Here is a 27,457-nt window from a genome sequence, read left to right on the forward strand (position 1 = left end):
CCCCGGCGTATCAAGAGGTCGTGGCGGCTCACGCTGACTGAGGGCTGCAAAGCGCACCCGGCATGAACAGGCCAGCAGAAGGCAAGCAGCGACCCCGCCTCACGACGCGAGGGCAACAGAAACTGCAGCAGCCGATCAAGCAAGAGCGCCTTCAACGCAACGTTCTCGCTTAGCGACCATCACAGAGGGGGTAGATACCTTGAAAAGTCGTCGCGGCGAGGGATGTCAGCATATTCATTGCTACCAAGCGTCAGAGCGCAAAACAACGGTAGATCGTCCGCCTCGCTCGCTCCTTCGCTCGCTCGCTCGCCCTTCCTTCCTCGGGGGAAGCGTAGGGCAGAGACAAGGAGAGAAAGAGAGGTTGTTCGAGAAAGAGAGAGAAGGAGAGAGAGAAGAACGGACCTTTGACGAGCCATCACCGGCTCGCTGCTCGTGGGCGTGCTGAGGTTACACAAAGAGGAGAGGCTTTTTCATACATCAAAATAGGAGCGATTTGAAATGTCGTCGTCTTCCTCGGCCAGTGATCTGGCGGGGATCGCCACTCGTGCCAGTGCGGCCTCATCCCCTGGACCCGAGGCCCGGCGAGTCGATTTGGGCCGCACGGGGGCACGCAAGTCCTCCGTCGGACTGGGCCTGCCCAAAGGCAGTGGGGGTACCTCAGTGGCCAGCGAGCGGCCCGCCGTGGTACTCGAATTCGGCTCGCGCTGGATCCGGGCGGGCTTTGCCGGCGAGCACCTCCCACGGGCCATGATCCCTATCGCTCTTGATCTTCGCAATGAACCCGTGGATCTGTTGCAAAGCATCTGGTCAGCTCCCAGTGCAGTTGAAGCCGGTGAAGCTGATGAAGCGGAGTCAAAAGCTCCGAGTCAGCAAGAGTACCTTGATTTGATTATTGATGCCCTTTTTAAGGTCTGCCCTCGCCACACCCCACACCTGCCCGGGCCTTTTCACTGCTTGAGGCTGCCTTGGACCTATGATCATGACTTACCGTTGCCATATCCTGGTGGCGGCTGCTTCATTTAGATCTTCTATGACACTCTTTTGGTGCGCCCAGTCGATCGACGGGTTGTCGTGGTCGAAGACCAGCATCTCCCCTTGCCATTTCGCCGTGCAATTGCCGACGCCCTGCTCTCATACTACAAGGTTTGTGCTTGAATGTGTCTCATGTCTTCCGAGCCTGGCCGTTGCACCCTGTTCATGCAATGCTGCTATTTTTCCTCTGACCCACGCAGTGCGAAGGAGTATGCTTCGTACCCAACTTTGATGCCTTTGGCTATCTGTGGCCCGTGGAGGCAGCCTTGATCGTGGATGTGGGGCACACTGATTCGCGGATATATCCAATTTACACCGGCCAGCTCGTGCGGCGTGGTGTCGTTGTGAGCCTGTCCGGCGGTGCCGATCTCCAGACCTACCTGAGGCATCTATTGTCCCAGCACGCCACAATCGAGCGAGCGTCAAGCACCGCCCCCTCAACCATGCCCGAACTTGCTCAGAGCTTGACTCCCGATCAGCTCGAAGACATTCTGGTACGGCTTGCTGACAAACCTTTTGAGTTACAAAGCCCGGCCTCACGCCCGCCTCGGGGCTTCGGAACAATGGTGGCCCTTGCTTGACCTGCTTTAATTGCCTTTAGGCACGAGCCTGCTTTGCCTGCGGCCCGGCTGACGGCAGTGCTGTACCCGAAGTATCATATCGACTGGCCGACGGCACAATCATCCGCCTCAATGAAGCCATCCGCACGAATGTGGCTGACGTTTTGTTTGAAGACGACGAGTTTGGCGACGGCCTCGTCACGGGCATCCTCACAGCCCTCCAGGCGTGTCCCGTCGATGTCCGCCGTGGTTAGTCTTCATGTTCCTTCACCTGCACAAACAACACAAGCGCTGTTGCCTGGGAAAAAAACGACAAAACAGCAAAAGCACGAGTCAACAATACATGGCAAACTTCTGTGCGTGGGCCGCCATCCATTGTCTCAGTTTTGATTTGTGTAATTTTTTTTTTTTAGAGCTTGCCAAGAACCTGGTGGTAGTGGGTGGCCACGCCCACCTGCGAGGCTTGCGATATCGCCTGCTGCAGTCATTACCACACACTTTGCGCTCCATTTCCGAGTCAGCAAATGATCATGTCGAGAAGGGGCCACAGCGCTTTCGCGTTCGCCTCGCTTTTGACATGCAATACACCAGCCCGCTTTACACCATGGCCAGTACGGTAGAGAAGATCAAGTACGCAGCTTGCATTGAACTTCAAGAGCCAAAGCCGATATGACCTCGTCCTCAGAGGATATCTATCGTCAAGTGGCCGTTTGCTCACCTTTGTCGTCTGCGGACTCAGGATGGAGCTGGCCGAGGAACTCTCAACGGCTCTCTGGCGCGACGCCATGGTCGAGCAACCCAGTCCCGAGTCATTGGTGCTGACAGTGGAAACACTGGAACCAGTCAAGACCGATGGCATGAAGGTACCGAGGCTTTGCTGCTAGCTTGGAAGGGGAAAGGAGAGCGAGTTGAAGGACAGGCGTGGTTGTCAGTTTCAGTCAGAAAGGTCTGGGGTCGGAAGCAGTCAGAAAGGTCTGGGATCGGAAGGAGTCAGGCCGTCGTGGTGTCGTCGCGAATTGACCCGGGCCGAAACGCATTTGCATTGTCAGGGCAAGATTATATCCGGCAAGACCACTCTGGTTATGAGTGAGGCCGCGTGTGAGCCTGCTCCCAGCGATGAAGGTACACCCGCATTGCTGCAAGCCCTTGTTACTGCTCTTGTCTGGCATTTGCTTCGTCTCCACGTCACTGGGTTCCCATCTCTTCTCTTGGTGTAGCGCGGGCCTTTGCCATTCACGATGTGCCGGTTCAAAGCAATTGTGTCTTCTGGACAGCCGCGGCCGTGTTTGCCGCCCTTCCGGGAAATGAAAAGTACTTTTTAAGTCCATCCAAGTATCAGAAAGACGGCACTCTTCCTGATTGGGCCTCCATCGTGGAGCAAGGTACATCCTGACAGGAGCTTCGTTTTTATGCTTTTGACCAAGCCTTGGCTGGACTAGGGCTTGTTTGCTCGTTTGTATAGTACATGGCCAGGTTGAACGAATTTGTGCATGTGCTTGCTGGCGAAACGTAGAACTAGTTGATCCGATGCGAGCCACAACTACGACGACGACCACTAGCTTCTTGGCCGGCACCCCCGGCGCTGGTGCGCGCAGTGTTCTCAAGACCACCACGCTGCGTCGCAGCCTTCAGACAACGGTGGAAACCACACATCGCCTATCAAGTGGTCCACGGGCGACGGGCCCCGATTCTGCCGTTGCTTCCACTCCTGCACCCCGTAGTGGCAGTGGCAATCCCCCGACAGCGTCCGAGTAGGCGCCAAGCGTCGCCCTTTTGTGTGGGTGCTCAACGCTGGTTCTTGCGTGAAGCAATTGTCTGTTCGCCGTTGCCTGATCTGGCTCACGTTGGCAACGCATTTTGTGCGGCACTCCCCTGCGTTTGATGTTTCAATTGATCCGAGAGCCGATAACCAAAAGTCACCTGATTGGGCCTTGAGCACACAGACTCGCACTTGCTCACGATGGTCATGGAGCCATGCATTCAGCACAGGTTGATCAAGGCAGGCCATTCTTAGCTAATGCTTTGCAATACCATGTGCAGCATCTTGAAATAGCCCGAGTGCCAAGCCACAGGGCAAGAGTAGCCAGAAATTGGTCATGCATACACACCCTTTTCAAACGTTTCAGATTGGGCCCGCGATCTGTCCTCTGTCCCCGGCTAGGTGCTTGGCTGGTTACTTTCGCATGCGGCTTTTGTTCCAACACCCCATCTCGACGCCATCGTGCAAGCTCTTGCCTGCGTATGTGAATGAGCAAGAGACATTCATCGAAGTAAGAACGAGAACATGCATCGGCAGGGGCTTTGGATGGGCTTCTCGTTGAAGGAGTGGCAGTGCAACATGACCTGGGTGATCAAGGCCAGCATGGCCAATGACGGGAAGAGCAATACGAGCGGTATGAGTGGTCCATATGTAGGTGTGTACGTAGGTGTTGCGCTGCGAGCTTATGTCTGCTTTGAAACCCATCTTTCAAATGCGTGGCAAGGAGGACACACTCCTTCTTTTTTTGAAACAAAAATGCTGACACAAAAATGCTGACAATTGTGTGAAATCAATGTTGTGTTGTCAGACCTTTTCCGCCTACTTTGCAGATGCTTGCAAGAAGGCTATCTTGCCCATGACTGACGTGCATCGAGTCATGCGTGATCGCTCTTGCGGTCGTGCCCGCTCCTCGCGAAACATGATTTGTGACCTACACTATCAAGTAGGCTCGAGCCGAAGTAACATGGCATGCCCACAGTGCCTGGTAGAGAGCAAGGGTTAGTGTGCCGTTTCGAATGCATGCTTGGGGGCACCGTACAAGTGCAGCTCCGTGGCTGTTGACTGGCATTTTACAACGACAGCACAGCCTCTCCAAAGCTAGCCTCACCAGCGACCACCTCAGCGACCCAACCAGCGGCCCGCGAACAGCGATCACTTGCTTAGACCCTCTTCGTGCTCTTACACAAGCACCGACATCATGAAGGCCGCCTCAACCGGCCTCCTGCTGGCACTCCTCGTTCTTGGTACGAACCGGTTGCTGCTGCCCGAGTCAACCGATGCAATACTCGGCTCGCTGGTGGCATACCTTCTAACTGATGGACCCGCATTCTAGGAACGACCGCCTGCGACATTACCCTCTCGCTGGATCTGTTTGACAACATTCAGCCCTGTCTCACCGCTTTCTCCAATGATGTGGCTGCCTGCTCCGAAAGCTCCGACTCGGTGCGTTTCTCTCTTGACGCATCGAATCGATGTTTTGTGCATGCCGGCCATTAACTTTAATCTCATTGCGTTTTCTTGTGTAATCCTTTTCAATCGCTGAACCCATGCCTAGACTTGCATTTGCCCTGTCCTTCACAATTACCTTGAGGTCTGTCACATCGCCCGCTGCTGGTCGTTGTACTCTAATGCCTGAGGACTGACTTTGCCTTCTTTGTTTTGTTGTTACGTCCACAGTGCACCGCCAACCGATTCATCAGCACCGACGGCTGCTTGGCCACAAACGGCACCAACATGATCCGTGATATGCTGACTGATTACTCTGAGGGCCTGTGTGAGGAATTGGCCAACTTTGAGCTCGAAATCACCATCTCCGTCCCCACTAGTAAGTTTTGTTATCACAGCAACCTAAAGCTTGCTTGCCAAGGGGATCGGACATCCTCACATCCAACTGTCTGTCAGACTTCTCCATGTTCTCCCGTGCCCAACTGCGCGCTATGGCCCGCCGCATCCTGGAGCAGGGTGGTGTCACCGGTCTTCGCGACGTGGACTTTGTTGTCAGCGTACGTAGCCTACCTCATCCGTGTATGCCCATCGTGGTGCTCCCTTCTCCCTTTCTCCCTTACCCTGCACCCCACAATGCACGCCAGCTCATGTTGACTCGGATTGCGCTTTCGACAGTACTCGGTCAACACCTCCTTCAGCAGTGACATTGATTTGACCATCCAGTACGCCGGCCTCGTGCCTCCGGCCGCCCTCGAGATTCAGACCAACTACGAACAAGTCTTCTACATGGATGTGAACGGCACCGTTTCCTTTTTCGATGCGTCCATCGAGCTGCCTTCCCTGTCCTTTGCCATTGACACACCTGGATGCTCCCTGGCTCTGACCCTGAGTGCCTACGATGACCTGCGCAACTGCAGCCGTGATTTCTACGATGCGATCGAGAACTGCGATGGCGAGAATGACCGAGTTTGTTTCTGCCCCGCGGCCTTTGATTACATGGAGTGCGCCAAGGAAAGCCTGGCTACCGTGGACGGCTGCATGTCCTCCCCCATTGCCAATGAAATCCGCGAGCTCTACGCCAACTACTCTGACAGGACCTGTGATGCACTTTCGGACTACGCCATTACCTTGACCGTCGAGGTGCCCAGCAACTTTTCGACCTTTTCCACTGCCCAGGTTGAGGCCTTTGCCCGTCGTCTTCTCAGCCAGGCTGGCATCGAGGTTGTTGTTGATGCCGCCTTTTTCGTCGAGGTTTGTCGTGCTACCGCCTGAGTACATTTGGGAGCAGCAGAGGAAACGAGTTTGCATTGAGGACTTTGTATCTCACGCTGCATGTGTTTGTGCGTGCCCTTGCAGTGGGAAACAATGCTTGAGGCCAGCGGTGCCGTCAACATGACCATTTTCTATGCCGGAGAGGCCCCACCTGCCACCTTGGAGCTGCAAGGCACCTATGGCGCCGTTGCCTACGTGGACAATGCCAACAGCTCGTCTAGCTACGAATTTGCGGTGAACCTGACTAGCATGTCGGTTGAGCTGGCTTCCGAAACTTGCAACGTTGCCCTCTCCCTCGACCTGGCCCGCGAGCTCGACAGCTGCGTTCGTGACTTTGTGCAGGCTGTCGAGCCATGCAATGCCACCTTTGGCGACCTGTCCACTGAAGCTGCTGTATGCGCCTGCCCTCTGGTCTTTGACTACGTCGAGTGCGCCACTGAGAAAATTGCCGCAACAGAGGGTTGTGTGCCTGCCGAGGCCACCAATCAAATTCGCGCGGCCATGGAGAATATGACAGATTTCGTTTGCGAAACTCTCAGCGAGTTTGAGATCGAGCTCGTCTTTGCCGTGCCTGAGAGTACGTTCTGAGCCCGCTTGCTTCCAGGCCCCTCCCGCCTCTTTTGTTGCACGTCCTACAGCAGCGATTTGATGTAAACCTCACGGGTGTTTGCCTGCCTATGTTTGCTTAGACTTTTCAACCTTTACCGAGGCGCAGATTACGGCTTTTGGTCGCACTTTGCTGATTGCTGCCGGTATCACAGACCTGGAGGATGGCGACTTTACCATTGAGTGGAGCACACCAAGCGGCTCAGGCTCTGTCGAGGGTTCGATCGAGGTCGAGATTGAGTACACGGGTATGGTGGCTCCAGCGACCTTCGAAATGCAGCAGTCGTTCTCCTTTGTCACCTACAACGATGCCAACGGTTCGGCCGGCAACGGCACTGTCACTGGCCGCTCCGTGAGCATGTCTTCAGTTCAGCTGGTGGCCGACGGCGATGACATTGAGGAGCTGGATGATGATGTCGACGGCGGCGACGATGATGATGAGAATGGTGCCGGTGCTCTGACGGCCCCGGCTCTGGCTCTGACCTTGTTTGCCACTCTCTTGGGCACTCGTCTTCTTTAAAGCGACCTATTTATTTTTCGATGAGTGGAAGGACCTGATCCCAATGCCGCTGGTTTCTTGCGCCTCCCTTCGTCACGACAGTCCGTTTTGTTCGTATTGATGTTGCAAACGATTCGACGCGCCACGCGCGCCTTTTGGCCCTGGTTGGCTCTCTTTCAACTTTTGTGTATGCGTCGCTTGGTCGTGGGCTTATGTTTCCCGTCGCGTGTGTGTACGAGGTGCCTCGCTGTCACTTGTCGTTTTCGTCCACGATGCTGCTACTTCTTCTCTGTGTCATCAAACTCAATCGATGATCAATTCACACTGGACAGATACTCGACAAGATGCTTAGTTCCGGCGAGGCGCTTCTAATAACCCAGACGCTCGAGCTCCTCAGAAAGCTCTTCGAGCGAAGCTCCCAAGGGCCACTGTGTCTCAATGGCCTCACCACGGAAAGGTAGCTTCTGGGCTAGGGTAAGCTTGGCGTTGGACTTGATGCCAAAGCCATCCTCAAGCAAGGCAACGATAAAGTTGAGGTCCATACACAAGAAAGGGGCGTTCTTAGCATCCACCGCGGGGAAGCGCGCCATGATTCGTTCAGCAGTTTCACCACAAGCCGCGTTGGCCATGCGCTCGTAGTCGGCCGGCGTCAGCAGACCGCGCTCAGCATCGGATGCAATCAGGCCTGGGACAAGATCGAGCGAGGTCGTGAGGCAAAAAGCCGACCATCAAACGAAGCAATAAATGGGATTCCTGGGTTGAACGTACCGGTATCGACGGCCCGATCAAAATAATAAGACATTGCAAAGATGGGCTGGTTGTTCTCAATCTGAGGCTGAGCGGGGGCACTGGCAAAGGAGCCGCCGGGGCTGATCAAAACACGGCGAGCGTGCTGGCGGCAGGCCGCGGCACCAACAGTCTTGGAAGCCTCGGCCTTGTACGTCTTGCCATCGTAAGAGTAAAGCACGGGTGTGGTGACGCAAGGCGACCAGATCTTTTGCGCGCCATCGAGGCGAGCATCACCGGCGGGGATGCCAAAGCCAAGCATGGCACCACGGCCGGCCATGAGACCGAGACCCAAATGACTGTAAATGTACATGGAAAGTTCAGTGCCCATGATGTTGGTGGAGATGAGCTTGTTGTCACGGTGGGCCACGGCCATGGCAATTTGAGTGGATCCACCACCCAGATCCAGAACCACGCACTGGCGGTGGGAGGGCTGGCCGATGGTGTTGAGAAGATAGTTGACGGTGACCCAAGCAAACTTGCCCTCATTCAGACCTTCCATAATCTCGACAGCATCTTCGGGGTCAAAGAGGAAGGGATAGCTCTTGATGAGGGACTCCACCTCCGTCAAAAGCGCCTGCGCCTTCTCCTGTGGCAGAAGCCGCAGGCCTGCCGTGGCCTTGAGGTTGATGGGCGTAATGGCACGCTTGTTTTCAGGCACCGTCGACATGGCAATGTCGAGCAAAGGCATGAGGCTTTCAGCACCAGCGCGGGGATCGTCAGCATAGGAGCTCAAGCCGGGCTTGATGGATTGAAACACCTCAGACTGAAGCTCCATAGCGTCATTTTCAGCGTCGAGTGACTTGAAGTGATACACGTGGATGCGCGAGCCTGCGTTCAGCCATGGCCACAATGCAGCAGGGTTTCGAATGTGAGAAGTCCAGCAGGCTCGGCGGAAAGTTGAAGCAGGGGAAAGCGCGGGATCTTACCCGTGGAGCCTGCATCGATCATGATGCCGTAAAAGTCACCATAGTAGACCGAGCTGAGGCTAGGGCTGGGTGATGAAGCGAGGAGCCAAATCAACAGGATGGCACCTGCAGCTAGACCAAGAACACGCAGGGGGAAAACCTAATACCATGCAAGGAGGCACAGGGAAGACCCGGGGAGAGATGTCGATATCAAAGTGACGACTGTGAAGGGGGCAAGGCATAGGTGTGCCGCGCAGCAGAGATCTGAGCCGCATGCGCGCGCGCTGACCTGCGTGCCCCCGGCTACACCCTTGCGGCTCATGGTGGAGGCTTCTTGGTCACTGATTTGATCGGTCGTGTTGCGGCCCACGCTGTGGTTTGCCGGTGCCCTCCGCTTGGCTGATAAGGCCGACGGCATGAGAGAGCCTCCTGCGACAGCATCCCCATTCACACACGTGAGGCTTGGCAGGGACGCGGTGGCGTGCCACGCTGTCACCAAAGTCCAAAGATCCAGCCTGCAGTCACAACAACACCAGACAATTCAGAGCAATTTATCCGTTCACGGACCACCCACCTACCCGTGCGTCCTTTGTCCACCAAATCGCGACCCGGCACAAACACCCGACGGCAACGTGACACGGCAAAAATGACGGGACCAGGCACGCGTCAACGACGATGCACACACACACACAAAAAAAAAAACGAAACCTTGAACGGTCTTTCACTTGGTAACAAGCAAGTATTGTAAAGTGGTTTCCTTTTATCTTTTCCGTGCCAAGGGCGGATGTGGATCAATTACTAGTTACTACTGAGGATGCTCTCATTTGGGAAAGCAGAACACCCAGTCGGTCAGGTACGATAGGTGGTCGTCGTTTATGCTAGAGGTAGGGGTCCATGTCATGCTCAGGTGGCGGGGCAGGCACGATAGTAGACCTCGGCAATGTCAAACGCCTCGTGTGCGTGCGTGTCTTCGTGGCCATTTGAGTAGTCGCAGAGCATATCAGCCAAGTTGTCGCTTTGCAGCATGTGTCGCAACCAGGCTTCCCGCTTACGCTCGTACTCGCGTTGCATGCCATGCCCGGCCAGGACTGGATAGGGTGCTTGAACATTCTCGACGTGGAGCAAGGGCCAGATCTAGGTTTGTGGTTAGCAGTGCCAACGTCAAGCGGTCAGGCTTTTATGTGTAAAGTGCGACGCACTTGCGCAAAGCCCGTATCAACAACATACATTTTGCGTAAACGTAAGTTCAAACCATGAGGTGAGGTACAAGGGGTCGCGCTTCTTGTCCTTTTTCAATAGCTTGAGACTTGTATCCCACACGCGCTTGAACATGTTCATCATCAAGGGATCATCCAGCAGAGCCGGCAACGAGCTGAGCAAAATGGCCTGCATGCCCTCATTCTACCCAAGGCCGGCGCGCGCATGCAAAAAGAAATAAGATGTATCGGGTCAAAGCAAAGAAGAGCCCGTTCAGTCTAACCACAGCTGGGCGCAGCGGTGCGGGGTGTGTCTGCCGCAGTACACGACGCGACATACCTTGATCTCAGGGTGATGCACAATACGCGTGACAAGGGCGTTGCGGTAGAGGGAGAGGAAGGTGACGTTGCTAAGTTGTGTCATGATGGGGCATGGGATGCTGTCGCACAGCTCTTGCGCAGACTTGTTGATGCCACTGAGTCTGCAGAACACAAGCAGTGGCCGGCAAATGAGACGAGAGAAAATCGTCGACGCCGTCAAGTCGGTCAGGCGCCTACTTGACAACAATTGTCGGAGGCTTTCGTTCATTCCCCAGCTACTTATAGCCACCAAACAGCCATGTGAGAGAGTTTGGCCGGTGGAAATCCCTTCGCTTGGGACAGGGCAAGCTCAACATGTCATAAAAGCGGCTGCGTCACATTGATCAAAACATACTTGTACGCCACGTTCCAATGGCGTTCCGCCTTGCAAGGTCAGAGTGTAAGTTTTGTTGGCCGCAACGGCCCTGCTTGACTCGTAGAGCGGCAGCAGTGCCCATCCGTTGCACATCTACATGTTCGTGGATATGGCCAAGTAATGTTCACATGGACTGAAGATGAGAAGCGATGCGTAGAGAACCAATTCATGTACGAGAAAGAACAGGCTTCATCCAAGCCCGACACAAGACGCACATCAAAGCGCCCACGAATGGGGCTGAAGCAGGTCGTGACCAGCTCAACCAGGATGGAAAGTGCAGTGTTCCGCGAGCTAGTTTACGCAAGATTTCAAAGGCAGGGTTGGTGTGTCAGTTGAACAGCCTCGCCAGCGGGCCTCGACCAACGTGCAAAGGGAAAGGCTTGGGACCCACTCGGAGCGCACGATGAAGATGCTATCAGCCTCGGAACTGCCGGGTAGATCCGACGAGCTCGTCCACTTCCATGTGGTCGGCTTCTTCTCGCTCCTGTGAGGTTTGTGTCACGATGATGAAAGCAGGGTCGGGTACCCAGGCTGGAAAACGCGCAGAAGAGCAGGTACATAGGTCTGACCAGGCTGCGCGACACTGGGCCACGTTGGACTGGAACGACTCGCCGTCAAAAAGGCTCTATATCAACGTGTCGATTGATCCACATGAGGACGCCCACGATATCTGGCCGACGACGTCATGACGATCAACCCACCAGCAAAACCACTCGCTCCTCAATAGTGACGCCTCGCGCCAGCGGAGGGACAGGGATGTGTTTTGCGTCTTGAATTTTCAACGTCTTGCTCAAGGCAACCTACAATGTATGATTGTGCGTGAGCCTTTCGCTGCGCACAGGCAGTGGCAGATGGTACCTACCGGAGCTGGGATAAGCTGGCCCTGATCGTCCCATGCAAAATGGGTATAGTCAAAGCCCAGATCATCAGTTTGCAAGCCAAGGAGCGCCAGTGGATCCGTGTGCGTTCGCGCTTCTGCACTAAGAGATGGTCGAAAACCAGCCCTGGCCAAGGCTTCTGGTACATGCTGCATCCCGGCATCCATGTCTTGAGCCACCGAGGATACAGCAACGGAGAGACGTGACTTGCGCTGGCTCCGGGCAACCAAGGACGCCCGGTCCCGCTCACTCAGGCCCTCGCTGGCACCATCGTTATCGGCCGCCGCTGCGGCCAAGCGAGCCATGGCCGTACGTGTGCTGGGACGCGATGTCTCGCTGGCGGGAAAGAAGACCGTATTGGGTGTATTGGCTGTGCCGGGTGTTAGCAAACGCGCAGCGGCGTCAGCAGGTGGCGCAGAAGCCCGCGCGGGCGCTCTGGGGTTCAAGGGGGCAGCTGATGGTGGAGGCTCTTGTGCCATGCGCACGGCTGTCTCCCCCGACTTGGCCACGGGCGGCGGCGGACCCGTGGCGATGGAGCCTTCGGACCCTGTGGACGGTGAGGGGGAGCGATGTGGTTGCGCGGCTACCGTTGTGTCTAATTGTGGTGCAGAACGCCCAACCATGGACATGCGCGCTGCTTTGGGCGCCGGCATAATGGACTGCCGATCTCCAGGCATACCATCCAAAAATTCAAGGTAAGATGTAGGTGCATAGCCTGCGCGACCCTCCTGAGTGGTGACATAGGTCCATCCATTTCCTTGATCCACCTCCAGTAGCTCTAAAAGCTGACCCGCGATAACTGGAAGCTCTGGCGGACCCTCACCCGCGTAGTCAGCGACGACACGCAAGCGAGTCGGTGCTGGTGCGGGTGCCGGTGCTGGAGTCGAGGCCGCAGGCGCCAGCGGGGATGGGGTAGCGCCGGGTGGCGGAGTTGCGCCGGCACTGGCGGCCGTTGCAACGTCCTCCTCTTCAGGTGCCGCAAGATGCGGAAAGTTTTGCTCAAAGGTCACGGCAATATCATCCAATTCATTGCCGATCCGATCGAGCTCGTCAAAGAGGCGCTGGCGCTCATCATCCTCTAGCTGATCGTCCTCCTCAAGAAGATCATAGGCATCTTCAATCTCCGCAAACCCATCTTGTACACGGCCGTAGAGAGCACTGGCACCATCCTCATCCAGCAAGCCTTCTCGCTGGTGGTTAATCAAGTCCAGCTCGGCCTGCAGTTGCTCCACCACCGCGTCCGCCATCGACGCTGGTGCGATTGGGGCGTCTGTTCTCTCCACTTGAAAAAGAAAAAAAAAAAAAAAAAAAATCTCAAAAATTTCGCAGGAAAAGTGTGACGATGGAGACGTTTTAACAATGTCATCATTTATTATCTGACATGTGAATAATTTTGTCAGACATTTGAGAATGAGGCGCGGCGATGGAGGTGGGGACGATGGAGGTGGACGAGCTGGCACAGCGCATGGTGGCGCTCCTGGGCTCACGGCAGTTTGAGACGTGTCTCGTGGTAATGGAGGAGAGTGAGAGGGAAATTTGCGAGGCTGCTGTGCAGCATTGGTCGGATTCGGTGCGTTTGCCGTGATGAGCATGTGCGCAGCTCCGTCTCTTTTCGGTTTGTGCTGTGTGTGATGGCGGGGTGGGGATCGTGTTTGTGCGTCCTTTCCCATTCGTTGGATGGTTGTGCTCGTGGCAGAGGGGCTGGACCCTATTGCACAAAGCCTGCGCGATCAGTGGGGCAGCTTTCATCATCCAACGGCTTCTCGACCTTGGTGCCGATTTTAGTGCTCAAACCGAGGTAAGCCAAAGAGGTGGTCAACGACCCAGGCACTCAAGCAGTCTTGTCATTGAGGGCTGGCTCACCCTGCTGCGGAATGAACGACGCAACTACAGCGTGAGCGAACACCACTTCACGTGGCTTGCAGCACTGGACAATATGAAACGGCTCAACTCTTGCTGGATTGCGGAGCGGACCTTCATGTTTTAGACGTGCGTTCCCCCTTTGCAAGGGTATTTAGCGTGCATGTTTGGCGTTGCCTCTTGGCTGTTCCTCTGATTGGAACTAAGGGCTCCTGAATTTAGGATTGGGGTTCACCTTTGCACACTGCCAGTGCACACGGGCATGTGGCACTCGTTGGCTTGCTCCTTGCTCGAGGCGCAGCTGTAAACGAGCGCGACAAGGTCAGAGGAGTGCCGAAGCCATGCAAACCCGATGCAATCGGCAGCTTGTCAATGTGGAGCAGTGGGCAGCAGAAGACGCCTATTTGCTTGGGGGTAGGCTGCTCAGGTTTGAGCCTCATGCGGTGCATGGAGGTCTACAGGACGGTTTTTGTGCCTTGCACCACGCTTGCTTCCACGATCATCTGGCTGTTGTGGCATGCCTCCTTGAAGCTGGCGCAGAAGTTGATGCTCCAGATCAGGTAGGTGACATCTCTTCTCGTAATCCCAAACCCTGGTGACCTGCTGTTAGGTCTTGCAGCTGCCCATCACGACGGGTTTTGATGTGTTGGTGCGATAGTTGGGTCGCACAGCGCTTCTTTTCGCGTGTCGAGCCCGAAGCTGGGATATTGTCCGCGTTCTTCTGGCCCATCAGGCGGATGTCGATCGGGAAGACGAGGTCTGGCATCCTGGTTCTCACATCATCTGACTCGGCCCTCACTGTCAGCCACAATTCGCTCAAAAACGTCCCCTAACCCTAACCCTAACCCAACGCAGCGTGCGTTTACGCCCATCAATACTCTCTTGCGCTCGGTGCAGGAGGTGGATGCAACAATATCTGCCGTAAGAATGCTCTGCAGTTTGGTACAGAGCGCACCGCTGTGTAACTTCTCACGTATTCTACCTGTGTCGATAGGTCCTGTACGAGCTGCTTCAGCGCAGTCGCTGTATGACAGAATACGGCTCATCAGTTGCTGCGGGTGGGTATTGCAATCCCGGCTACTTGTTGGCGCGCGCTCTCTCATCTGCCGCGGCGGCCTGTCTCCCGCGCGCAGTCGCCGATGACTTGAGACGGATACGCCACAATATCTCCGCGCGCCGAACGGCTGTCCTAGTCAGCGTTGGGTGGCGGCAAACAATGGCCCTCTTTGACCACGGTGTTTTGTGCAGCCTTCCAGAAATACAATGTCAACTCAGGCACTAGAGTTGATGCTGGGTCGACGTCGTAGCCGTGAGCATCGATCTCTGCGCAATTCTCGGGCGACTTGTTTTGTTCCCTTGATGGTGTGAATGCTGCGCTGTGAGTTTTTTCCAATCGATAATCAGATTTCTCGAGGCATCAAACTTCTTGTTGTCATCGCTGTGAAGCTTCAAGGTGCCCGTGGATTGTAAAATGTGCTTCATATTTGAGTTTATGGCTAACGTATATCGCCAACGGTCATACCACATGGAATACACCGGCTCTCGTCCGATCGCCGCAGTTAAGCCATGTTGGGCCATGCTAGTACTATCGTGGGTGACCAGATGGGAATACATGGTGCTGTTGGCCTCATTGATTTTTTTTTTTTCTTTGAAAATTATTAATGTCAGACCACGGTTGTGTTCTGTAACGTTCAACAGTTTCTTGGTGCTGCTGATTCGATCGAATCCCACCACTCACCACCATGTCACAGAGCCGTGAAGTCCCGTGCTGCCATTGTGATTTGACCTTTCACAGTCGGTTGGCCAGAGAACAACATGTTTCACGGGTGCGTTGGACCGTCGCTCTTCCTGTTCACTTTCTTCTCTGCGAAAAACACATCGCGACGGCTCACTGTCCTCGGACATAGGTTCACCAGAAAAGCACGCGAATCAAGCTGAATGGGGAATTGATTGTCAAGCATCGAAATGAGGACGGAACCTTTCATTGCCCGGTGGAAGGTTGTGGCTACTTTCATCAACGCGCCAACACCCTCAAGTCTCATCTCCGGCACAACCATGAGAACATGCCGACTTCAGTACCGGCTGCGCCTGCCGCCTGCCCTCCTCATCGTCAAAAACCTGCTCGGACGCGCACGAAAAAACGTGTGGTCAAGCTTGATCAACAGCACGGCATTGCCGCGGCGCGAATTTTCATGGACGAGATTGGGTGCCTTGTATCCCCCGTCTTTGAGTCTCCAGTGTGCACGCAGTGCGGCCATGTCCTGAGAGGCAGGGTGACGCATCATCTATTCAAAAAGCACCATGTGCGGTGCAGCCAAGAAGATATTGATGCAGCCATGGCACTCCTGCGCCCGCTGCAGCCCGAGGAGCCACCGATCGACCTTGGGGCAGAATCTGAGCCTCGTTTGCCTGTTGAAGGCATCCCCATTCTGGACGGTGTGGGTTGCCCCCTGTGTCAGGCATGCTTTACGACAAAAGGAAGCCTTTGGAATCACATCGTAGCCGAGCATCCCGACGAACCAGAGGCCAAGCAGCCGCCTCGACGTGTCAAGCTGCAAAAGCCGCTGCGCGGCGCTGGAGCCCGCTGTATCGAGGTCATTGTCGAAGAAAGCCACGATGCCTCGGCAGCCGACGTCAGCGAAAACGAGGAGGAGCTGGAGGAGCAGCAGCGGTTCAAACAGCTCATCTCAAGCACCCGGGCCATGGCCTCAGAGGCCGAGGAGAAGCGCTGCCCGCACGGCGTTCACCAGATGCACCCGTTCTACGATAGCGTGGGCATGACGCTGATCCTGAGTGAGCTGACCCCAGAGCAAATTCTCAAGCTGGGCCACGACACCCCACCCGCACCACTTGTGTCGGGCATGCAAGAGCTCTTCTGGGAGGCCCACGAACAATTGTCCCAGCACGGTCTGGCGGCTGCTTCCGTGGCGTCCTTGTTCAAAGATGAAGACTTTCAGGTTCAGCCGCAATCTTTACCCCAAGTATCCCCTGGCACGATGGGCAGAAACCTGAACATCGCAGCGCGCCTGGTGCATTTTTTACTGCTGCTGGAAGCGATGCCAGCCCCCGAGCCATCCAGCTTTTTGAGCCAGGTGCTTGCCAGCCGTGGGGAGGCCATAACTACAGCTGCCTTGGCCGTGCAAGAGGCGCTGGATGCGGGACTGAGCGGGGCAGATCTTGTCGAGCCCTTGGCGGCACTGTGGCTGGCGCTGGTGAATGCAGAGCTACATCTCTTTGATAACGACAAGGTGCACTTTGTCAACGTGTTTTTATTGTGCACGGCCGTTTCCACGGGAAGCGGTGTCTTGCAGGACATCCGGCGCTGGTCCACAACGCTGGCCGGCCTGATTTATATTTTCAAGCTGTTTTTGCTCCGGTTTGGCAAGGCACAGCGATGGGCCACTGCGGGTAAACTCAGAGCTTTCCTACAGCCCGGACGGCTGGTGCATTTTTTGAGCCAGCGCATGGCGGCGGCTCGCTCTGTCAGCACGGTCGAGGGGCAGGTTGGAGTGGATATTGAGGTGCAAACGGACGGGGACATGACGGACGAGGCGCTGCACACTATCGTTTGTCAAGGTGTTGAACTCAACGTGACAGAGATTGGGACCGCCCTGGCACAGATGCGCAACGATATGAAGGAGGTCCTGGACACGCACATCTTGCTGGAATCAGGTCTGCGAGAGCAACACATTGGCGAGTATGCTCGGCTACGCTCGAAGGAGGATCGGACCAACAGGGTGAAGAATTGGTGGGTGGGCCATGGCAGCCCAGCTGAGCGGGCGCTACTTGATCACATTGGCCAGACTCCGAGCTTGCGGCAAGAGTTTATCTGTACAGAGCTCGGGCCAGAAGGAGCCAATGAAGAGCCGACCTTTCGAGAAGACCGCGTGCGGGAATGGCTTCTATTTGTGGGCAGGTTTAACCAGCTGGCGCTCACCTACACGCACGTGGCTGGAGGTATGATTGCGGTTCAGCAAAGACTTTGTTTGAGAAGTTTGACATGCTAATTGTATTATTCTTACCTATTTGCATTGGCTTTGGCGTTTTGTTAGGTCTGCCACCTCAAGCAACCGTATATCAAGGGCTATCCTACAAAAATGGCGTGGGCCGGCAACGGGCCGTGTTTTTTGCTGAAAGGCAGCTGTCCATATTGACTCGTCTGGGTAAAACCCACGGGCTCTCTCTAGATGAGCAGCACGCCTATCGGTACATGGACGAGGAAGTCAGCAAGCTGATTTTCATGTATTTGCTGTTGTGCAAGCCTCTGGAGCAGATGCTAACCAGCTGGCTGGAGAAGCGGGGCGCTCTTCAAATCCCTCGCGATGGTGGGCGTGGAACCTACGACGATGATCAGGAAGAGGAGGATCCATTGGAGGACGAGCAGGATGAAGACCACATGAGCCACGACGATCTCATGACCTTGCGACGCGAGGTACAAGACGCTCAGCGCCACTATAACAACAGCCACCTGCTCTTCAACATTGCGCCTCTGCAGACCATGCTCAGCCCAGCCTCCATCTACGCTGCCTTTCGTCGACAAATGACCGCCTACCTGCATCAGCCAACGCTGGGGGTGGCCAAGTGGCGACACGCCGCGACCTTCTGGATGACAACATTTGTGACAAACCGGCTCTTTGCCGACCCCGTGAGCACTTTAGGTAGCCTGATGCGCACCCAGGCACAGCCCTTGGGCAACATGGCCAAAGACTTCTGTGCTACCACAACAAGCAACCAATTGCAAGCCAAAATGTCATCACGTCTGATGCATCAGCTGGCCTCACAAAGCTGGCATGCCTTCTTGGGTCTTGACCGCAAGCGCAGCGTGGCCGAGCTCACAGCCGCCAGGGAAGCTTTGGAAGGTCGCCACCCCATGAGCTGGAGCGTGTCATCAAAGCTTGAAGCAGACGGGCGCATCATCATGGATACGCAAGCTGAGCATGATATCGGCTACATGACCCAACTGGCTCAGCAGGCACGCATCTCGTGGGGCCACGGCTTTAAAAGCCAAGAACAATTGGACCTGGCAGCGGCCATTGACCAGCATCGGGCCGAGGATGGCTGGCTGATTGTTGTCGCGCCGTTAGACATGGACAAGAAGCTTTGTACCATGCCCGAACTGGGTTGTCACCCGCATGCCGGCACGGTGCTGTGGATTGTGCCTTTTGCGACCTCGGCAGACAATTTGCTGCGGCGTCTGCAGGCGGCTGGCCACAGTGCGCAAAGGTGGCTGGGCCCCTCAACGCCGGTAGCAGCTGGCCTGGGCGTGCTTATCATCACGACTGACAAGTTTGTTCGCGCGGGCTCTGACGCCCTGCACGCACGTGCTTGCTTCCAGGGCATTAGAACCGTTGTTCTGGACGAGGCGCACACGCTCATCTCTGATGCCAGCCACCGGAACATGATGGCTCAAGTCGGGGCCTGCGTGGCCTCTGGCGGATGGACCAACATCAAGCGCGTGGCCTTGACTGATACTTTATGCATGTGCGACCAAGAGCGGCTTTTTCGACAGCTGGGTCAGCAAGCAGGGGGCAAACTGTACCGCCTGGAAACGATGTGTCACAATGTGGAGCTGCGTGTGCATCATGGCGACCAGCGGGCCTTCTTGTCGCACGCGCAAGGTCTTGTAGACAGACAGCGGATGACGCGTCAGGCGAATGAGGAGCGTGTGCACATGATGGTCTTTTGTGACTCGGTGGCCGAGGTGAAGCTGCTGTGTGACCAGCTGCACGCACGCGGCTATGCAGCCTTGCCCTACTATGCAGACTTGGAAGAGATGGCGCAGAAGGACCATCTGGCGCGGTGGCAACAGAGTGAATGCGACGTCATTGTCGCCACCAGCTGTTTGAGCATGGATGTGGACCTGCTTACCGTCCGCCACGTGCTATGGTATGGCAGTGGCCATGACGTGTATACCCTTGTACAGGTGAGTTGTTGCTCAGACGTCCGCGGAACTGTCTCAATTAAAAAAAAAAAAAAAATCAATGGTTGGTTGAGCTAATGGTGTGCATGTAATCGGCTGTAGGCATTTGGTCGCGCTGGCCGTGATGGAAAGGGCGGAGCTGCCGAGCTGTGGCTGCCAGTCAGGTGCGGCCCAGCACCAGGCATGGAAGCCTTTGTCGAGGGCAGTGTGTGTCGAAGGTGGACGCTTGGCAAAATGTTGGATCCCCGCGCTGCTACATGCCTTGCCACCGGCCAGGCTCTCTGTGACGTGTGCACGCAAATGGCACAGGAAGTGCAGCCAAGCATCGTCACACATCGTGAACATGTCAATCCATCAGGCGAGACTGCAGTGATGGCTGATGTATCGCCACGGTCAAGTGCTGGACTTGATGCAGCCACCGCAGAGCCTATGCCTGTGTCAGATTCACCCACGGTGTCAGATTTCGAGCTTCAGGCACAGCGACAGGAAGAAGCTCGGGCACAGCCAGTGCAGAGCAGTGACCATCGTCAAGCTCCACCATCCGGCGTGACGACAGCCTCTGAAGCAGGCTCGGCCATGGCTGATGCTTTGCCAAGGCCACGTGCAGCGCGGCTTGACAAAGAGGCCGCAGAACCCATCATGTCTCTGCCAGCAACACCGACGACATCTGACTTTGAGCTTGAGTTTGATTCCCTAACAGAACTGCAAGAAGATGATGCACCATGTTCTTCCGTGCCAGGTCTGCGGGTCAAAACCACGTCAGAGGGTGAAAGTGTGTCTCAGCCCGCAACAGAGTCTGCAGCTTCAAACGAGGCTACGCAGATTCACACGGCTTTATTACCTAGTCTTGGAGCACCGCTGCCATCTCTACCGGTACCTTCGGCCTTGCCGATGCGTTTGCCCGTGCCTTCTGCTCTCGATGCCTTGCCACCACGGCCCAGGGCAAACGTGCCCTCGGCAGCGCTGCGTCATACGCGTGCCCGCGCTCTGGCGGAACGCACAGCTGCCGTAGACGCACCCATGGAGAGCTCTTCCGATTGTGACGACCCTCTTGATGCAGACACCGCCGCAGAGGCCGAGGCCACGCAGCACCCTTGCTCTTTGTTGGGCAACCAAGGGTCTGGACTATCTGGCGCAAATCCTGCATGGCCTTCTGCCAAACGAGTGACATCTGCTACATTGCCCCCGGCTGCTTTATCATCGCGAAGAAGTGAGGCGGCGTCGATGCCACGCCTGAGATCAAACAAGCGAGCCAGGACGACGCGCTCGCGCCTGATCCACAAGGCAGCGGCTGACAAGTTTCTGGATGCGCTGAGGTTGATGCACGGCTATTGCATGCCATGTACCATTCGCCAGTCTCAAGCCGTCTGGCAAGCTCAACATATCTGTCCCGAATCAGACGACACATGCACCCGGTGCCATCTCGCGGGGCACAGAACCGACGAGTGCAACATTGATTTTGAATCTGCCACACGAGAATGTTGCGCCAGATGTGGCATGCCATCTAGGATCGGCGGCTACCCCTTGAAGCATCTGCCGGGCTGTGCAATCGATAAAGGCCTTGGACGAGTCTTGAGCTCCATCGTCCTCCTTGCCGACTGTCATCCGCGGCTGCGCCAACTGGCCAAGCGAATGGGATACGATCTTCGGCCGGGGACGCTGCAGACGCGACATTTTCGCGAAAGATTTGTCGCATGGCTGTACATGGAAGACAAGCATCTGCCGGCAGGCCATTGGCACCTTGTGGAGTTTGTGATTGAAAGCGTTGAGATTTTGATCGGGGCAGCCGCGAGGGCTGTGATATGATAGCAGAGGCGACAGACTTTTTTCATGGTTGGATGGTATTATAGTGAGGACCGAGACCACCATGATGCGTGTAACAGACCAAAACAATTATGCAAGTGTGTTTCAATAGCCACTGGGCTTTCTCTGTCATGCGGAGTGAGCTGCGTCTTTCATCATTAATTTTACCAATTCAAAGCCACATCCTATCGACGGTTTTAGAGTCGCGCGCTACACATTGCATGAACAAGCGAGCCAGTCCAGTCATGATGGCTTACCTGCTATAGCTGCTGGCTCTCTCGCTGTAAGAAATGGTTGATCTGGGTTTGGTATGTCTGATATGGTCGGCAGCGTTAAAGCGGTTACCGAAGAGCTTGGACTGCCTTCTAGCTGTCATCGCTGGCAAAGGAGCATCACACGTACACGTACAGGCCCGAGCTTTGCGGCGCTTCGAAAGCACATGAAAATTTTTTCCCCGCACACCGCGGGCATTCGCGCTTGCCAGACTGTTCTCAACTGCTGTCCTTTAAGACGTGTCTCGCGCACAAGACTAAGTCTTACCTTTCGTGCAGCAAATCAATACGGTGAAGTTCACCCACACTCAGCCAACAGGCAGCACTACGAAAGTTTATCAAAACTACTCACAGCAGTTGTTATCCAAAAAAAAAAACCAAAAAAAAAAAAAAAAACGAAGAACAAGAATCTATTTATAGCGCATAAAGCAAAAAGAAATGGCGGGAAGGGTTTGTCGACTTGCATTTTTCTTCTCTCTCTTTCTGTGTCTTCATCCTTGCAACGCTTCGAGTTTTTTTTTTTTCTTTTCTTTTATTTTTTTTTGTCTTCTTGGTGAGCGTCGCCCTTTGGCATCGCGCACCATGGATGATGATGGACCGTCGCTGGATGATGGTCTGCAGCAGTTGCGGCTTGAAGAACAAAGCCCTGAACGGTCTGAAAGCGAACAGCCACAACAAGCTTCCCAAAATGAGCTTGCGCGGCTGAACGCCCAAGTGCGTCTAGCCGAGGCCGAAGCGCGCAAGGCCGAGGCCGAAGCGCGCAAGGCCGAAGCCGAGGCCGAAGCGCGTATCGCCGAGCTTCATGCCGAGGCCGAAAAAGTGCGTCGAGCCGAGGCCGAAAAAGCGCGTCGCGAGGAGAAGCGTAGAGTGTGCACTGAAAAGGTTTGTCGTGCTCCGTCTGGGGTGATTACAACATCAAGGCCTACCTACCACCTTTGCACACGCCAGCCTCACTTGATTTGCGGCCGTTAGATCAAAATTTTACAAAGCGTCTTTTGCGGCCTCACTTCGGACCACATAAAGACCCTGCGAAAGAAGATGATGGACCTTGCTGATGATGTTTTTGATGAAAATGTCGTCGATCTTATCAACAACGAAACCTCATCAGAAGCGATGAAGGCCCGGTTCCCCTTGAAAGGTGTGTCTGTCGTTGGTTGTCACCCACCCCAGATCTGGCCTGCTCTTGGTCATTGCTGTGCGCACCTGAACACAGTTGGCGAGCAACAGCACTACATGACCGTTGTTGATTGCACGTGTGCAGGCTTTTCGTGGCAAACAAAAAAATCGGTCATTGGCAAGATGCCGTCGATAGCGCCCTCGCAAACCCCATCTTTGACCGCTGCAAATCAACTACTCAACTGCATCGTCGCAGAACTTCCCTGCAGCCACCACTACTACGCAGCAAAAATTGTCCGGCACATTGATGAGCTTTGCGCGGATTCCGAGTTGACGATCGACAACGAGCTGATTGAGAACCTCGAGTGGGCGGTCAAGGTTGAGCGACATTCCCGATTGTCTGTGCTCCAGCAGGAAAGCGACATCTCTTCTCGACTGAGTATCGTGCTGCGTCGCTACTTTGGCCTGGACGTTGTCCATCAATATTCCATCGGCAACCAGAACACCCATGTTGATTGGGCGGGATTTGATGATAGCCACCACGTTGTCGTCATGGGCGAGTGCAAAAAGGCCCCGCAGAACTTCAACGAATACGGGGGACAGGTTGCCAATGAACTCTTGCGACTGAGAGCCATCGCAACACGTTATGAGAGCGGCAAGAAGTCTCAGGGGCTGCCGGGCCAGATGCGCACAGAGTGGCCCATTGTCAACATCAACGTGGTAGGAGATTATGTGAGCGCATACCTGGCCTTGATGGTTTCTGAAAGGCGCTGGGACTTGGTCAAGCCCTACTTGTCGCAGCTGCTGCCTGCACTTGAAGGCCACAGTCTCAACCAAGATGCAGTCTCTGGAGTGTTCTTTTTGCGCCTCGGTTGTGCAAGCTTATCGAATGATTCGAAGCAGGTCCAAAGCATCCTGCAAGCGTGCAAGGATTTTGTGCATCAGGAGTTGGCAGGCTTGCTGGCAAATGGGACAGAAAGAAAAACGCGGCCATCATTGCCCCAACAACCCTTTCCTTGCCCTTTCGAGGACCTACACAACTGGAAGTTGATTGAATCGTTTGGTCCCAACGTGCAGGTCTACAGCGACAAGAAGCAACGCAAGGTGTATAAGCACTTTGACTACTGGGGTCGCACAGACCTCTGCAGCGCTTTGAGCAATTGCGTGGCTCCCGCAAATTGCCGCTGCCCGCCCGACGACAAACTTCTGGAAAAACTCCGGCGACTGGATGCGACGGGCACCTTCTATCAGAAATGGAAGGTGACGGAGCTTGCGACTGCCGTGCATGTGCTCAGCTACCCTTACGTGGAGCTGGCACACCCCACCAAGCTCGAGCAATTGGTCCAAGTCATCCGCCAATTGGAGGCCATACACAGCGTTGACTTTGTGCACGGCGACATTCTCCCTCGCAACATTCTTTTTTGCAGCGACTGGGACGGGCATCCTGCGGCCTTTCTCATTGACTTTGATCTCGGCCGGTTCCTCCCAGCCGATGACGCCAACGGAGCCAATAGGGCTTTGTATGTCTCCAATTATGCCGTGAAAGCGAAGGCGCTGAAGCCGTATCGTCACGATGATGCATACCCAAATGAAGCCATGGACAAGGAGCACGATGGCTTTGCCTTGGCACGTGTCATGCAGGACTTTTTAGAAGATGACGATAATCGGAAGGAGTTGGTGGCTGCGCTGGAGGAGCTCCGCCTGGATGACGCTGCCACGCTGTGTATGGAGTGCGAGCTTTTGTCGGAGTTCAAGGTTTCTGTGTCTGGCAAGGCAACCGGGAGTCCTCATAAGTGAGGCAGCTGTTGTTCTTGACCCAACTCCTGTCCCCATGTTTTGTCAAAGCCGTGAATGCGCGCTGTATCAAAAACTGACTGCCCGAATGAGGACACATCTTCACACCTAAGAGTCAGCCTCACAAATTGTGCCAAGCAGTGCGCCTAATGCAAGCACCAATCAATCTCAAGTTCTGACACCACGATGCCATTTTATTTCACTCTTCCTGTCCCCCCAACCACACACACACACACACACACACACACACACACACACACACACACACACACACACACACACACGCACACACGCACACTACCCTGATCCTATCGGTGGCAATGATTTAATACTGGGTGACCAAGCTGTTTATGGTGCGTGTATTGACATGTGAACATGTAAAACGTCGAATATTTGAAGTAACGACCTCGAGAAAGAGAGAGTTGGAGTCAGCTTTCAGGTGCTTGAATTACCGAACCGGCTCACCCATGTCACACACATTAATCACAATGTTCCTCGGAACAGGGCACCATGTGCTAGGTATCTCACATTTGCCATATGGACGATGTCCACAGAGCGCACGCAGAATCGACTATCCCTCCCACGGGGCACGCTACTCTTTTTTCATAAACACAGGCGTATGCGTGCATCCAAGCGTGTGGTCAACATTGACCAGTAGAACGGGCGTTACTGGGCATAGATGCTCGTGTCCGACATCAGGGGATTCGTGCCCCTTCTTCAGCGTTTTTAATGTACACGTGCCGTCAATGCGTCCTCAGCGGCAATGTTCCCCGTCATTTGCTCAATAAACATCATGTACGTTGCACCCAAGAGGACATTGTAACGCTACAGCACTCCTACGTCCACTGCAGCCCGAGGGGCCCTCGATGGACACTGGGGCAAGGTCTGAGTCTAGTATACCTGTGGAAGGCATCCCCATTCTGAACGGTGTGGGTGGCCCCCAGTGCCGAGCATGCTACACGTCAAAAAATAGCCTGCACTGCCACTTGCACACCGAGCATGTTGGTGACCCCGGTATCAATCAGCCGCCACGACTTGTCAAGCTGCAAAAGCGCTGCGTGGTGCTGGGGCCCGCTGTGTCGAGGTCATTGGCGAAGAGAGCCACGACGCTTCGGCAGCCGTTGTCAGCGAGAACGAGCAGGAGCTGGATGAGCAGCAGCGGTTCAAGCAGCTCATCTCAAGCACCCGGGTCATGGCCTCAGAGGCTGAAGATGAGCGATGCCCGCACGGCGTTCACCAGATGCATCCGTTCTACGACAGTGCGGGCATAACGCTGGTCATCAACGAGCTGAAGCCAGAGCGCATGGTCAACCTGGGCCACTGCACCCGTCAACGCTCCTCGATTCGAGCATGTATCGTTATTCCGGACGGCCTATGAGTAGCTATCGGATCAGGGCTTGGCCGCCGCTGCGGTGACGCGTCTGTTTGACGGCAATGAAGGGCAGTATCAGCATCGCCCCATGCGGCAAGTGTAGCCGCAAACCGTCAGCAGGTACCTGAGTCTTGGAACACGCCTGGTTCAATTTTTGCTGCTGCTGAAAGCCACGCCAGCCCCCGACCCGTCGAGCTTTCTGGGCCAGGTGCTTGCCAGCCGTGGCCCTGCGGTAATTGATGCCACCGTGGCTCTGAGGGCGGGCCTGGACGCTGAAATGACCAAGAAAGAGCTGGTCGAGCCCCTCACGTCCCTGTGGCTGGCCCTGGTGGAGGTGAAGCTGAGCCTCTTTGACGACGACAAGGTGCACTTTGTCAACGTCTTCTTACTGTGCACGGCCGTGTCCAAAGGAAGCGGCATCCTGCAAGACATCAGGCAGTGGACCACGACGCCCGCTGGACTGCTGTACGTTTTCAAATTGTTCCTGCTTCGCCGTGGCAAGAATGAGTCATGGTCAGTGTCCAACGAGTTTAGGCCGTATATGCAGCCCGGCCGATTGGTGAATTTCTTGAGCCAGCGCAAGAGCATGGCACGAACAGCGAGCATGGCCGAGGGGCAGGCTGGAGTCGACGTCGAGGTCCGAACCGATGGCGACGAGACGCTGCGCACCATTGTCTGTCGAGGCATTGAGCTCAATGTGGAGGAGCTCGGGGCCGCATTGGAGCAGATGCGCAAAGACATGACGGAAATATTGGACAAGCACCTCTTGTTGGTCTCAGGCCTGCGGACAAAGTACGATAACAAATATGAGCGGCTGCGATTGAAGGAGGATCGGACCAACAGGGTCAAGAACTGGTGGGTGGGCCATGGCAGTCCAGCCGAGACAGCGCTGTTTGATCACATTGGCCAGACCCCGAGTCTGCGGCAAGAGTTTATCCAAACCGAGCATGGGTCCAGTGGCGAGCTGACCTTTCGAGAGGACAGGGTGCGGGTATGGCTTTCATATGTGTGCAGGTTCAACGAGCTAGCCCTCACCTCCACGCACATTGCCGGAGGTACGATTGGAATCAGGCCGTCTCTTTTTTTTTTTCTTTTTTTTTTTTTTCTTTGTTCCTGCCACTCATGCCTGCTTGCCTTTGACTAGGTCTGCCGCCACGAGCCTCTGTGTATCAAGGGCTGTCCTACAAAAACGGCGTGGGCCGGCAACGAGCCGCGTTTTTTGCCGAGAAGCAGCTCTCCATATTGACCCGCGTGAGCAAGACCTACTGGCTGTCCCTGAACGAACAGCACACCTTTCGATACATGGACCAGGAAATCAGCACGCTGATATTCATGTATTTGCTGCTGTGCAAGCCTCTGGAGCACATGCTGAGCAGCTGGCTGCAAAAGCGGGGCGGGCTGGACACCCTCGACGACGAGAATGGCTTTCACAATGCCGAGCAGGACGACGAAGATTTCCTCGACGACGAGCTGGATGAAGACCACATGAGCCACGACGAGACGATGACATTGCGATAGGGTTAGGGTTAGGGACGCTCGAAACCACTACAACCTCCTCTTCAATATTGCGCCCCTGCAGGCGATGGTCAGCCCAGCCACCATCTATGCGGCATTTCGTCGACAAATGACCACGTACCTGCAT

General features: G+C 55.2%; 6 protein-coding genes across 6 annotated transcripts in view; 4 read left to right on the forward strand and 2 right to left on the reverse strand.

Moving 5' to 3' along the window:
• Window positions 1-1,475: 1,475 nt before the first annotated feature.
• MONBRDRAFT_31081 (uncharacterized protein) lies at window positions 1,476-4,114 on the forward strand (the record flags this gene model as incomplete). The annotated part of the gene is made up of 9 exons (XM_001742429.1): window positions 1,476-1,526; window positions 1,634-1,841; window positions 2,006-2,222; window positions 2,332-2,455; window positions 2,642-2,714; window positions 2,810-2,974; window positions 3,106-3,343; window positions 3,754-3,862; window positions 4,019-4,114. The coding sequence occupies 9 exons, from the start codon at window positions 1,476-1,478 to the stop codon at window positions 4,112-4,114; spliced, it is 1,281 nt and encodes a 426-aa protein (XP_001742481.1).
• Window positions 4,115-4,549: 435 nt separating this feature from the next.
• On the forward strand, window positions 4,550-7,031 carry MONBRDRAFT_22637 (uncharacterized protein; the record flags this gene model as incomplete). Its single annotated transcript, XM_001742430.1, has 9 exons — window positions 4,550-4,595; window positions 4,685-4,794; window positions 4,907-4,942; window positions 5,029-5,176; window positions 5,206-5,354; window positions 5,473-6,048; window positions 6,154-6,646; window positions 6,759-6,915; window positions 6,959-7,031. The coding sequence occupies 9 exons, from the start codon at window positions 4,550-4,552 to the stop codon at window positions 7,029-7,031; spliced, it is 1,788 nt and encodes a 595-aa protein (XP_001742482.1).
• Window positions 7,032-8,339: 1,308 nt separating this feature from the next.
• MONBRDRAFT_2652 (uncharacterized protein) lies at window positions 8,340-8,923 on the reverse strand (the record flags this gene model as incomplete). Its single annotated transcript, XM_001742866.1, has 2 exons — window positions 8,340-8,791; window positions 8,890-8,923. Coding segments are annotated over 2 exons (486 nt in total), but the record flags the coding sequence as incomplete, so codon positions are not given.
• A 724-nt stretch (window positions 8,924-9,647) lies between these two features.
• On the reverse strand, window positions 9,648-12,925 carry MONBRDRAFT_31083 (uncharacterized protein; the record flags this gene model as incomplete). Its single annotated transcript, XM_001742867.1, has 9 exons — window positions 9,648-10,002; window positions 10,096-10,269; window positions 10,405-10,546; window positions 10,623-10,660; window positions 10,780-10,893; window positions 11,203-11,284; window positions 11,370-11,425; window positions 11,502-11,600; window positions 11,663-12,925. The coding sequence occupies 9 exons, from the start codon at window positions 12,923-12,925 to the stop codon at window positions 9,772-9,774; spliced, it is 2,199 nt and encodes a 732-aa protein (XP_001742919.1). The 3' UTR covers window positions 9,648-9,771.
• Window positions 12,926-13,092: 167 nt separating this feature from the next.
• MONBRDRAFT_35754 (uncharacterized protein) lies at window positions 13,093-14,947 on the forward strand. The gene is made up of 8 exons (XM_001742431.1): window positions 13,093-13,248; window positions 13,375-13,476; window positions 13,572-13,667; window positions 13,761-14,098; window positions 14,197-14,295; window positions 14,394-14,459; window positions 14,533-14,596; window positions 14,672-14,947. The coding sequence occupies exons 1-7, from the start codon at window positions 13,102-13,104 to the stop codon at window positions 14,567-14,569; spliced, it is 885 nt and encodes a 294-aa protein (XP_001742483.1). The 5' UTR covers window positions 13,093-13,101; the 3' UTR covers window positions 14,570-14,596; window positions 14,672-14,947.
• Window positions 14,948-22,092: 7,145 nt separating this feature from the next.
• Window positions 22,093-27,457, forward strand: part of MONBRDRAFT_31084 (uncharacterized protein) — a gene marked incomplete at its 3' end in the record, with an annotated part of 7,595 nt that continues 2,230 nt past the window's right edge. Inside the window, exons 1-10 of the mRNA XM_001742432.1 lie at window positions 22,093-22,415; window positions 22,506-22,671; window positions 22,747-24,442; window positions 25,059-25,097; window positions 25,202-25,238; window positions 25,295-25,370; window positions 25,469-25,795; window positions 25,986-26,870; window positions 26,960-27,149; window positions 27,334-27,400. Of these exons, the coding sequence (XP_001742484.1) occupies window positions 22,116-22,415; window positions 22,506-22,671; window positions 22,747-24,442; window positions 25,059-25,097; window positions 25,202-25,238; window positions 25,295-25,370; window positions 25,469-25,795; window positions 25,986-26,870; window positions 26,960-27,149; window positions 27,334-27,400 (3,783 nt within the window). The 5' untranslated portion in view covers window positions 22,093-22,115. The remainder of the gene's footprint in view (window positions 22,416-22,505; window positions 22,672-22,746; window positions 24,443-25,058; window positions 25,098-25,201; window positions 25,239-25,294; window positions 25,371-25,468; window positions 25,796-25,985; window positions 26,871-26,959; window positions 27,150-27,333; window positions 27,401-27,457) is intronic.

The sequence above is a fragment of the Monosiga brevicollis genome, genomic scaffold (genome assembly GCF_000002865.3).
Source record: "Monosiga brevicollis MX1 MONBRscaffold_2 genomic scaffold, whole genome shotgun sequence".
Lineage (NCBI taxonomy): Eukaryota > Choanoflagellata > Craspedida > Salpingoecidae > Monosiga > Monosiga brevicollis.